This window comes from Alnus glutinosa, chromosome 4 (genome assembly GCF_958979055.1).
Source record: "Alnus glutinosa chromosome 4, dhAlnGlut1.1, whole genome shotgun sequence".
In the NCBI taxonomy this organism is placed as follows: Eukaryota; Viridiplantae; Streptophyta; class Magnoliopsida; order Fagales; family Betulaceae; genus Alnus; species Alnus glutinosa.
Genome location: NC_084889.1, coordinates 9,163,135 through 9,176,217, shown reverse-complemented (window position 1 = coordinate 9,176,217; position 13,083 = coordinate 9,163,135). Strand labels below are relative to the sequence as shown.

Below are 13,083 nucleotides of genomic sequence, written 5' to 3'. Positions count from 1 at the left end.
CCGGATTGGTGGGGACTGATTCTGACGTGTCATGCAATGATAAAGGATGAGGTTCCTCAAATTTTCTGCCAAAATTCGGATAGATTTTTTTTTTTTTTTTTTTTTTTTTTTTTTTTGGGGGGGGTTAAGTACCTTTTTAGTCATTGAGTTTTTTTTTGGGTTAAGTACCTTTTTATTTTTTAACCCTTAAGTTTCAATTTGCATCACAGATGATATGTCAATTTTAAAAAATGATCAAATTAGTATCTCGGTTAACTTCTCCATCCAAAAACTAACGGTCCGTCATGTGTCAACTTCAGAAGTTGACACATGACACTATATAAAAAAATTTAAAAATTTAAAAAATTAATTAAAATTTTTTTTTAAAAAAAAAATGGGGTGGCTTCCCTTGTTTTTTTTATTTTTTCAATTTTTTTTAATTTTTAATATATATTTTTTTAATTTTTTAATTAATTTTTAAAGATTTTTAATTTTTAGTTTTTAATTTTTTTATATAGTGCCATGTGTCAATCTCTGAAGTTGACACGTGGCGGGCCGTTAGTTTTTGGACGAAAAAATTAACCGAGGTACTAATTTGATCATTTTCCAAAATTGATATATCATCTATGATGCAAATTGAAACATAAGGACTAAAAATTAAAGTTTCCAAAACTCAGGGACCATTGGACTATTTAACCTTTTCTTTTTTAAGAACCAAAATTCGAATAAATGATTGTGAAATAACATCAAATTCAGACAAAAAATTTGAAGGAATCCTTATCCATAAACAAGAGAAATAAAGTGAAGAAAATAAAAAGAAATGAAATGAGCTTAGAACTATATTTTATATGGACAGAAATTTCCTACAAACTGGTTTGTAGGAAATTTTATACGACCCACGTGTAAGAATGACATGTGTCTCTTGACATATGAGAAGCACATGTTATTTTAATAGTATATGCTTCTCATATGTTTTTTTAATAGCACTAACAAAAAAACATATGATTCTCACATGCTTAAAAAACACATGTCACTCTTACATGTGGGATGCAGGAAATTTCCTGCAAACCGGTTTGTAGAAAATTTATGTCCATATTTTATTTCTTATCAACATAAATAAATAAATGACATAGGTTATCTCTAATTTCTGACAACAAAAAAATCGAAAAACAAATAAGTAAAAGAAATGCTGCATATACTTAAGTTTTTATAAAGAGAGTTTTACTAACTGATGTAAAATTCAAGTAGCATTTTCTTCACTAAAAAACTTAAAAAATGCTAGAGGTACCAAATCTTTTACCAATAGATGGGTACCAAGATGATGTGAAGCTTATTCATTGAAAATTGTAACATTCTTTTTATTAATTGTTTTGATATTCTCCAATGAATAAGCTTTACATCATCTCAGTAATCATCTCTTGATAAAAGATTTAATACTCCTAACATTTCTAAAGTAAATGGGCAAGACTTAGAAATAATGTTATAACTTTATTTTCGCTTTTATAAAATACCGACGCAATCTTTAATATAAATTTATGGGACAAACATGTAACCAATCATATCCTCATCTCTTGCATTTCAATTTCTGGTAGATTGCCTTAAAGAAAAAAAAAATAAAAATAAAAAATAAAAATCTAATCCTATTATTTTAGCCGATTAATACTATAATACTATACATGACTCTTTATTCCGTCGTCACTCCAAAACTTATGTAGCATATTCCCCCAACCGTTTGGTGCATAAAAATTAATTTCTAGTTAAGAGAATGGCCCACATAAGCTTTAAGATGATTGAAGGGATAATGGGGTGATATATATGTTGGGAGTAATCCGATCCATACTTACCACTCAACATATAAATAGGCCTGGACTTCAAATATGAAAACAAGACTAATATTATTACGCTTGAATATACTATACACTCAGACACTAACTTAGGTATCGGAGGGAGGAACGCCGGCCAATCTCTAGTGCGTTCTCTTAACTTGACAGGTCTTGCAGCGAACGTGAGACATGAAGAACATTGTAGAGCGAGTTGTCGCGCCATACCGAAAGCAGCACCAACAATATACGACACCGAAAAGAAAAATCATGCAAGTCAAAACACAAGGCCACTACAGTTGGAAGGATAGAGGGTTTGAACCAATTCTAAGGGAAAGAAAATCTCTAAAGCCCATTGAGCGAGCCCTTAATACATACATTAACAACAACATTAGCAGTTGGGTAAAAATGAAATCTTAGTACAAAGTCAAGTATACACTAACTGATTTTGAGGGAAACATCTTGAATAGCAACAAGTTCTTCCCCAAGATGATCATTTGCTTCTGGGACAACAAAGTTCCTTCTTCTGCACCGAGCAAGAAATATTATTGCCCACATCCAAACCCTACTATCTATCAATGTTGCTGGCATGAAAGGCATGTTCAGCTGGCTGTTTCGCGCTAAACGCACAATGGTAACTAACAATGCAACTGCAGAAATGGCACCTGAAATACAAAATAGGCTGTAGAAAGGCTCAGGACCTAATCCTATACCACCATTCAAGTCGGTTGAAGATGAGCATTTATTAGAGGAGAGCAAGAATTCTTCTAGCCGTTGCATTTCTCCACTCTGTGTCACTTCAAGGATTGCCTTTGAAATGTCAGTAGCCAAAGGAGAACCCTTTGAAAAAACCTGAGATACAAAACAAAAAATGTACATATAAGAAGTCAAAGAAAAGAGTAATGCTATTCTTCAGATCCATTTATCATACCGGCTCACGTTTCTCATTTAAAACACGTCACGTCACGTCAGCTGATAAAGAAAAAGGAGAGGAGAGGAGCTTACAAAGCCAAAGCCGCCTAGATTGAAAGTGGGTCCTGTAGTGGTGTAGCCCTGGCAGAATTTGGCAAGGAAAACTTTAGCATGTGGGACAACAAAGAAAGCTGCTGCAATGTCCCCTCTTTCAAAGGCTTCTGGATAGTCATTTATGGAATGAAGGCTCATGATATTCTCCGGCTTAAAATTTAACACATTGATTAAATATCTTACAATAAAAGAATTCCCGTTACACCCAACTACTGCGTTTGTTTTCTGAAGTGTCTCAATATCTTCCACAGACGGCTTAAGCCGAGAAAGAGTCATTTTGGAAGTGAGGCTTGCTGTGAAACTAGCTGACACAATTAGAATCACAAACAACCATGGCGCCAGTACAAAACGAGCTAAACTGCTCCGTATTGGCTCTCCTGCAGAGTGCAAATGTAATGAAGCCAAAATTTATTAAGCTTTACAAATGACAGCCACAGGCTTCAATATGGAGGGTGGAGACTTACTCTGTACAAAGAACAGGACAGTGATGGAAAACCATAGCATAGTTCCGAACCCTTCAAATTCAGGGTTACTTCCATGTTCAATTAGCCAAATTACGAACCCTACGAACAGGTGCATCGCCACCATCAGCAGCCACATTTTTTTGGTAAAAACTGTGATGAATAACCATGTCTCTTTCAGGTTATCTGGTTTTACGGTAACTATCATGACAAGTCCAGATTCAACATATGGCTGCGTAAATTCAGCATAATCAAATCGATATGCCATTATTTCTGTGTCACCAACTGCTGCATCCAAGCCCTATTTCACATATCAATGTTAATAATGAAAGCTAAGTGTCATGCCATTAGTAACACCAAAAGGCAAATATAAGCAACTATAGTAACCAAAAAAAAAAAAACAACTACAACAACAACCTTGTAGTAGACCTGTTTCACCATATTATCATATGAATCATAGAATGGGACTAAAACATAAGGCAGTTGATAGGGGAGACGCTTCACAGCTGCTTCAAACACATCAATTGAAAAACCGCTGACGATTGTTCTGTTCAAGTCCTGCTCGTAACTCACTCTCACGAACTGATTGAAGGCACCCTTGGCAGGAACCCCTATCTTTAATGGTTTCTCCTCATCACTGCAACTCCGTCCCGTTGGAACTTTTTGCATGCCACCTGGCCAAACTATTGGGTCTAATACTACTTCTGCAGAACCATTACGAGTTGGTACTTCCATGCTATCATGTTCAATGACATTCTTTGAGAAACCAAATTCTGGCGACCAGAAAGCTATCTCACTGTAGCTTTTGCCAACCACATTAATGATCTGAAAAACAGGTACTTGTGATAGTGTATCATTCTTGAAGCTTACTTTGCCACTTAGACCTTTGAAGTTACTAGACAAAATTCTTTCAAATAATTGTTCAGATGTAAGTGATTTTGCAATGGCCTGAGCAATGGCCCAAGTCGCATCATAAACCCGGAGAGCAAAAATGCTTGGATTAGCATTCTCTTCTTCTGGGTACTCTGATCCATACTTCTTTCGGAATTTCATTTTAAATTGCTTGAAATTTTCAGTGGAAGACACAAAATTGGTTTTAAAACCAATTACGCCTTGCATGTTATATGTAATAGAAGAATCGACAGAATCAAGAAGGCTTGCAATCTCGTCACTTACGATCCATACATAGCCTTTCTCCATCATACCCATCTGGTTTGCCTTCTCGAAAAGCAAAATAGCCAACTCTAAAGAACACTGAACAATTATGAAGACCCTGTTGCTCTTCCTCCGCAGCCTCTTGAGCTCTTCCTCAATGGTTGCTTTTGGGTCTAATAGATGAGAAGATAGAGAGGGTAAAGTTGAGTGGTGTTCAATCCCAGAGTCAACAGCTCGAAGGAAATCAGAAAGGAGGGTCAATGTTCCTAGTTCAGTGGAAAAGCCATTGTTGTTTTCATAAATTGTCGTCACCTTTCGCCACCTAAAGTGGCCTACGATGGCGGCAATACACTTCATGTGGAGGGTGACATCGTTTGCCATTTGAATGAAAAATGGTGGTTGAAATGGTACTACCGGTGGGAATAGAGCCGGCGAATTTAAGGAAAGGATTGGGATAACCTCGATGGTTTTACTAATGCTGTCGGATATCAGAGCAATTTCCTTTATTGTCAGCGTTCCGATGATGGCTTGCACTTGTTTGCTGTTACTGAAATCAATTGCTGCAATGAAAATTGAAATTTTTTCACCATAGGCCTTGTTTGGTTAGGGAGGAGGAGTTAGGAGTGAGAGTCGAAAGCCGTAAGTCGAAAGTGGTAGATACGATATAAAATAAAAAGAATTTGTATAAAAAAGCAAATAAATTTTGTATTGTAGTAATTTTTTTATTTATTTAAATAATAAAAAAAAATATTGATATGATATAAAGTTAGAATACTTTAAAGTTGATTGTTTTGGTATAAGTGAAGAAGGGGAGGGAGAATTTTATTTCTCTTGCCAAACAAGTATGTAGTTTCACTTTATTAAATTTTCAACCTCAATTTGTCCTAACATAGTTAGATTATTTATATAATCAAGTGAATTAGTTAATACCATAAACAATATATATTTTTATGATCTTATCAAAAAAATTAGGGAAAAGTACACATACCCTCCTCAAATTACCACCCTATTGTCAATGTCCCCACAAACTACCAATTTGGTCAATTTTCCCCATCCAACTACCAAAAATTGTCAATTTCCCCCCTCAGTTAAATAAAACCATCAATTCCTAACGGCAGGGGTATAATAGTCATTTTGTTACACTCTAAATGTCTAAAATAACCTTTTGAATTTAAGCAATTCTCCTAAAAATCTAAAAACCCCAATCCGATTAAAAGAGCATCCAAACGCTAACTTTCTTTGACGCTGCTACTGCTCGAAATTCCCAAAACGAATAATGATTCAATGCCACCCAAATATACAACTTTTCACCACCTTGCCTATGTGGCAAGGTGGTCCCCCACTATATTTTGAGTTTTTTTTATTTTTGAATAATGATTCAATGTCACCTAAATATACAACTTTTTACCACCTTGCCTATGTGGCAAGGTGGTCCCCCACTACTTTTTAAGTTTTTTTATTTTTTAAAAATAAATTAAAGTGAGGGACCACCTTGCCACATAGACAAGGTGGTGAAAAGTTGTATATTTAGGTGGTAGTGAATTATTACTCTTTATTTTTTAAAAATAAATGAGTAATGATTCAATGTCACCCAAAGATACAACTTTTTACCATCTTACCTATGTGGCAAGGTGGTCCCCCACTATTTTTTGAGTTTTTTTATTTTTTAAAAATAAATTAAGGTAGGGGACCACCTTGCCACATAGGCAAGGTGGTGAAAAATTGTATATTTAGGTGGTAGTGAATCATTACTCAAAATAAAGAATAATGATTCAATGCCACCTAAATATACAACTTTTTACCACCTTGCTTATGTGGCAAGGTGGTCCCCCATTACTTTTTGATTTTTTTTATTTTTTAAAAATAAATTAAGGTGGGGGACCACCTTGCCACATAGACAAGGTGGTAAAAAGTTGTATATTTAGGTGGTAGTGAATCACTACTCCAAAATAAATTAAGGTGGGAGACCACCTTGCCACATAGATAAGTTGGTAAAGTTGTATATTTAAGTGGTAGTGAATCATTACTTAAACTCGCTGCTCAACATCAAACTGTGCGCGTGCAAGACGAGGCAAAACCCCAATTCGTATTACAAATCTAATACGAATCAAAAAGACGCGGCTTATTTCTCAATCTCAAACTCTTTGCTTCTCTGCTTTGCTTCTCTTCTGTTCTTTCTAAGTGCTCGTGGGTTTATTTCTTTTGGGGTAAGTTCAACATGGGAAGCTTTTGCAGGTATTCTAATTCTTTGCTTCAAGAACCTTCTTCTCTCTTCTAGAATCCTCCCATGTATAGCTTTTCTCCGCAGTAATTCGCTGTTTCACGTGTTTCCCTTTCTGGGTTTTCCACACAGATTACAAATCACTCACCCTTTGTCTTTCTTCATTCTTCTCAGAATTCAACAGGTTTGGATCAAAAGGTTAAAATCAAAAGGTTATTTTAGACATTTAGAGTGTAACAAAATGACTATTATACCCCTGCCGTTAGAAATTGACGATTTTATTTAATTGGGGAAAATTAACAATTTTTGGTAGTTGGAGGGGAGAAATTGACCAAATTGGTAGTTTGGTGGGACATTGACAATAGGGTGGTAGTTTGAGGGGGGTATGTGTACTTTTCCCAAAAAATTAAGATAAGTAAATCTCAACTCTGTATTTTATAGATGTGACCTCAAATTATTTTTCTCAAGCACTTTTTGAAAAAAGACAAAAAAAAAATTAAAGAAAGAAAGGTAGCTAACCATCCTATGACCTTTGTGTGTGGTTGGGTCACCTCCAAAAAACAAAATGAGAATGACTTGGCCATCTCTGTTTGGCTTGGGGTGGGTTCGGCCACCCCAGAGCAACCAATCTTGGGGGGTGGTTGAACCATCCTCATGGCTTATAAAGGTGGTTCGGCCACCCTCAATGGCCAAACCCTAACTTGATTTTTTTTTTCACCTTTTTGGTCTGTAGAGGATGTACAATTTTTATCTTTAGCCATTAACGAAGTACATATATTATAGGAAATGAATCATAGGGAGCAAAAAATAAAATTATTAAACCACAGGGACATAAATGTACTTAACCCGATAAACTATTTGTTTGTTGAGGGAAGTTCTCACACAACATTAATTGGTTGGTTTAACATGGCATATCGTTAATTAATTGGATAATAATTTTTCTTTAAAAAAAAAAAAAATCTAGTTGACGTCTATTTAAAGGGCCTATGGACTCGGATGTCAAAACTGAAAACATAAGGATTAAACTAAAATCACATGAAAAATCTAAAGACTAAATTTGATTTTCTCATTATTTTTCAAGTCAGAATTCAAACTTTTTAAAGATTGGTCTATTTAAAGGGCCGCAAATTGGTCTAAAATCGAGTAGTAGTCTATGTCGGGCTACTAGGACTAGTAAATGGGAAGGTATATAATTATAGTAATGATATTTAGTAGACTCATATACAATTGTCATATAACTGGATGACATGTGACAGTATAAATCAGTCATCGGATCAACACTTTGCAAATCAAAATAATAATTTTTACTGCCGCATCATTCAAATGTATAACAATTATACAGGATGCTACTAAATAGAATTATATTAGTCGTAAAATTATGATACAGGTCCTAATTAATAATCATATCTCAGTGAGAAGCTTAGAAAAGTTTACCGGCAGAAGTTGCTTGTGCCGAATTTCCATGGGAGTCTTTAAGCTGCAAAACCAGCTGCTTAGAACAAGTCAAACGATTCCAATCTTGGACAGCCAAATCCATGGCTACTTTCTGTTCCCTGCCCACACGGGAATTATAATCAAAAACAGCGCCAACGTCTGCAACTGTTTTTGTCATTGGACAGTTGCTCTCTCCTTTGCGAGCCATAGATTTTGATGCCATCGCCAATAGCAGCACCAAGAAGAATGAAAGACCACGAGACATTCTGCTTTCCATGGACTTTCTTCTTCGAGTGCGAAAGAAGGAAGATATATGATGAAATTTATGGGAGACTGAATGATTTTGACTTTGATAATGAGAGAAGATTCAAACTCATACAAAGGAATTAATATATACAACTTGTCGCTTAAGATTAGCTGCTAGATGACTAATCAAACGGTTCTTCATCGATGAAAAGAGTTGACTTCGGAATCTCAAACTACATTATATTTTCCTTGTGTTTACATTAAGATTGCACCATATTTTACGGAAGTCAACATTTATTTGCGTCTGAATATTCAGATTCGGACAAAAACGAAACAGCGAAACACGTATTTTCGTGAAGGAAGAAATGTATGGATTTACAGACCTTTTATGGTCCATCTTCAATGGAGTTCTTAGCTATCTTTTGATACGTTCCATCTGTCGCCCGTTATGTAAACCTGACTATTCAGATGATTTTCCTCATGGGGTTTCGGTGAAACCTTTCTTCAGTTGGGCTGATCACCCATCGCTAATTAACGATGCCGTGGAGAATGGATTTGTCCCAATTTACTTTCACGGGCAACACATCAACGCCGACAAGATCAACGGTATTGGTTGGCGATCGCGGAATTAAAGAGACAGAGGCTGAGATAATCTGGGAAGATTTTCAGGGATCAGTACAATCCATGCAGAAGATAAGGTTTAATTCTGTTATCAGGACATCTTTGCCTTTGCCAGGCCCTTCCTTGGGAAATAACTCTGCTTTCCCTCAAGAAGCCTATTTCGAAATCACAATACTAAATTCTCATATTGCCAATTATTAACTGCAGCTCGATCCCAAGCACAAAATCTTCAATCTGGTTTTAAAGCATTCCTTTCTCAATTCAGTAGAGCACCACTGAATAATCTCATCCCAGGTTTCCAAAGACCGATGCTCCAAACAAAGAGACATGAGATTTCTCCATATGCGTCTATGAAACCACACTGAAAGAATAAATCTGACCTGCTTCCAATACTACCCCGGCAAGATAGACACAAGCAGTCACCTTCAAACCCCCATTTACACATTCTTTCTTTGGTGATTAAAGAATACTTAAACACCAGCTAAAGAATATTGGATGCCACACCACTCTCCACCAATCCACTCAAGGAGCTCTAACCCTTAAGAATTCCCTAGTGTCAGCACAAGAACACAGGAAAATAAAATTCCCCAATATCCACTTCTGGTAACTTGCTTTATAACTCTACTAATTTGTCCGATCTAGCAGGAGGCCAATAACAATCTCCATTCCTTATCACGGTAGATAATTTTGCATCAAGCAAACTCCATGCATCATACACAACTCTGTGGCCATATTTATCAAGCAAACACCCATCCAGGTGCCAAGCATCCAACTATAAAAAAATCTTGTTGCCATCTCCCACTTTGAACCTCAACATCCTTTTAGCTAACTCCCTTAGCTTAAGAATTTGTTTCCAGCTCCATGAACATGATTGAGGAATTGGGATTTGCCAAAAGCTCCTCCCCCTCAACCAATTATCATTAATCCAAGCTACCCAAATGGAACCAGCTTGTGCAAAAGCATAGCTGATTGATTCCATATATGTAACCTCTTAAGCCCCAAACCTCATTCCTTCCTTCTCCCAAGAGACCTTAGCCTTAGCATGTTCATCCTTACCACACCAAAGGAACCGGTTAAGCTTTTGTTCTAAGCACCCGAATTACAGCCTTTGGGAGGATTAAAAGCTTTGGGTGTTCTTACAACTTAATATCTGACTTGGGCAATTTCTTCGTTCAGGGATCAAACTTGTGTTTGAACCCGAAGAAGCAGAATGGGGAGGAACAGATAAGGTGATTGGCTGTGGGTTTGATCCGAGGCAGAAGAAGGTGTTTTTCACAGTAGATTCACAACTGCTACATGTAGTCCATTGCAAGTCTGAGGAATTCGGGACTCTATTATACCAAGTTCTAGCAGCAAACACATACATTTTGGTTGTGGTCAATATGGGACAAAGTCTCTTCAGATACGGGCCGGCAAATGCACAGCGAACACCAAATCCTTGCTTCACTCGCCCTCCTCTGAACTCCCTGCCGCTGCTATGGGCTATGAAGACAGCAGTGATCTCTTCTCAATGACATTCGACTCCCAGAATCTTCATGCATATGCAATCAAAGGCAGCCAGAACGGCACTAATAAACAGCCAAGAGGTTCTGACCACCATGAACCTGAGGTGGAACTACTTGAAATTGTCTTGGAAGATGGCCCAAGATCCTAAAATGCGATTTTTTTTTTATTTTTTATTTTAAAAAAAAAACTATATATTTACGTACTTTTATATTTAAAAGATCACAAAGGCTGTTTTAGCTAGGAATGGTAATTACATGGCCACATTGGTGATGGTATTTATTTCAACTTTATGAACATTTTCTACAGAACACCAAAGGCAAAAAGGTACATTTAGCTTACAAAGTGTATGGATAAACATAAAAGAGACGATTACTATGCAGCATGACATTGAGGCTTGGCTGAGCCATTAATATGATTTGGCATCTCACTGAGCCAGTGACAATCCTCAAACGAGCACCGTGGTCCATCTTTAAGCCACTCCACGTCAGTGGGCTTAATATACATGGGAACCCACGCAGGAGTCCCATCCTCGAACGAATTATGCGTTAACCTCTTCAGACCGGAGCCGTCCAATCTCATCGTGAATATCTCACCGTAGGGCTGATACTGATGCGGGTTCGAGATTGGCTCAGCCGATATCCCCGCGTAGTCCGAAGTGAACGCTATTGTTTTACCGTCCGGACTAAACGTCGGGTGGTTGGCCCTCCCACCCGACCCGCTCCGAAACAACCTCCTCAACCCGGTCCCATTCGGGTGGATCAAGTACAGTTCGAAGCTCCCACTACCCGGGTCCTCCCGGTCCGACGAGAACGCGATCCAGTCACCATCCGGTGACCAACTACACATCGTGTCGGTCCAGGATCCCTCCGTCAACCTGTGGAGCCCACCTCTCTCCCCATCCACGGCGTCCATTATATACAGATTCTTATGACCCGAACGGCCCGACCGGAACACGACCCATTTACCGTCGGGTGAAGGGGAAGGAAAGGCATTGTTTTCACCGTTGGTGGTCAGCTTTTTGAAACCCGTTTGGTCCGCCCCATCAACGTTGATGGAGATGATATCTACCTCTGTTCTCTCTGAGGCAAAAGTGGGTCCCGTGCTAGTGTATACAATCCCTTTCCGCACTGGGTCCCACGTGGTCGAGAATGCGGACTCGGCGTATACCTGACGCCGGTTCGAACCGTCCCGGTTCACGACGTAAACTCCCGGGAAATCGACGTACGCGATCCGGTCACCCGCGGGTGAGAAAGAAGGGAACGAACCGTCAATTCTGAAGAGCGACAGCTCCGGAACGGGGCTCTGGAGGTTCTCGAGTAACAGCTGGGCGCGTGCTCTTTCATTCCCTTCCCCTCTGCACCGGTGGTAGCCGACCCTGCTCGAATCGGACGAGATGAACGGGTTCAAGTGGTGAGTGTTCGGCGACACGGGACGAGTTATCTCTCTGAACTCTTTTTTTACGAGGTCAAACAACTCTATGTGGCGAAAATTCGAACTGGGTCTCCTCGTAGCCATAGCAATGAAGCTCTTGTTCCCCGGTGAGGTAGCTGGTGTGAACGCGTGGAGACCCGGTGGGGTGACTCGCTCAACCACCACTGACTCAGTAGAAATCGGTCCCTCACTTGGCAAAGTCGCTCTGTAAATACTCCACCACTTGTCCTCACCTCTCCTATGAAAGAACAGAGTCGCTTCGTCCACCCAGCACGGCCACCCGCCGTGTTCGACCACCTTGACTCGCCGCGTTCCATCCCGAGTCAAGAAAACGTAGATGTCAGTGCTGAGCTCCTCCACGTCACCGTCCCAACCCTTGGGTCCGTACGAGGCCACCGCGGTCCAAACCCCAGACGGAGACACCGCCGGGCTAAAGTCGGCGACACCGTAAGGGGTAAGCCTCCGAGTCAGACCCGTAGATAGCTCAGTCGAGTACACCGCGGCCCAACTCGTCCTTGGCTCGCCCGTGTCCTCGTGAGTTGACACGTATACCAACAAACCCTCAGGGGTCAAACTCGGCCTGTCTTTCATCGAAATCCCATTCTGGCCCCTTGTAGAAGCCAACAAAGGTATCTGAACCCGTTCGTAGACTTCGAGGGCTGACCTCGATCTGGTGCTCCGCTGAGCATCATAAAAAACTGCGTCGTAGTATATATGTGAGGTCCCGTTTCGCTCCGTGACATAGATAACCTGGATGGGAGGCACCCGGGTGCGGATAATGGCCTGGTCAGGCAAGAGAGATAGGAAGGAGGACGTGGAAGGGAAGTGACCGTTGAAACTGAGCGATTGGCCGTCGGTGATTTGGATTTCGTTGGCGATCGAAGGGGGGTCCAAGGCTGGGAGAGCGAAGATGTCAAAGGCGAAATTGGATCTGCTGCCAAGTGTAGCGAAGATGATGCTGGCACTGCTTGGGGATTCATGGTCCGCCGCTGCATATAACAAGGGCAGCAGAAAATTGAGCCAGAAACAGAGAGTGGGTTTGGTTTTCATGGCGACCATTGATAGTACAGAGGCTCGGTGAGACTGTCCAGGATTAGATCATTCATAGATAGTGAAGAAGTGGGTGCGGTGTAACCGTGTAAAGATAAAGCGATGACTAGAGGTGTGAGAATTGAGATGGTGG

At 39.6% G+C, this 13,083-nt stretch overlaps 2 protein-coding genes across 2 annotated transcripts; both read right to left on the bottom strand.

Annotated features, from left to right (window-relative positions):
• Positions 1–2,141: 2,141 nt before the first annotated feature.
• LOC133867323 (glutamate receptor 2.8-like) lies at positions 2,142–10,589 on the bottom strand. The gene is made up of 5 exons (XM_062304049.1): positions 8,097–10,589; positions 3,704–5,001; positions 3,290–3,587; positions 2,805–3,202; positions 2,142–2,651 (listed from the first exon to the last, which is right to left on the bottom strand). The coding sequence occupies exons 1-5, from the start codon at positions 8,371–8,373 to the stop codon at positions 2,238–2,240; spliced, it is 2,685 nt and encodes an 894-aa protein (XP_062160033.1). The 5' UTR covers positions 8,374–10,589; the 3' UTR covers positions 2,142–2,237.
• Positions 10,590–10,719: 130 nt separating this feature from the next.
• LOC133867324 (uncharacterized) lies at positions 10,720–13,031 on the bottom strand. Its single transcript, XM_062304050.1, has one exon. The coding sequence runs from the start codon at positions 12,957–12,959 to the stop codon at positions 10,842–10,844; it is 2,118 nt and encodes a 705-aa protein (XP_062160034.1). The 5' UTR covers positions 12,960–13,031; the 3' UTR covers positions 10,720–10,841.
• Positions 13,032–13,083: the final 52 nt, after the last annotated feature.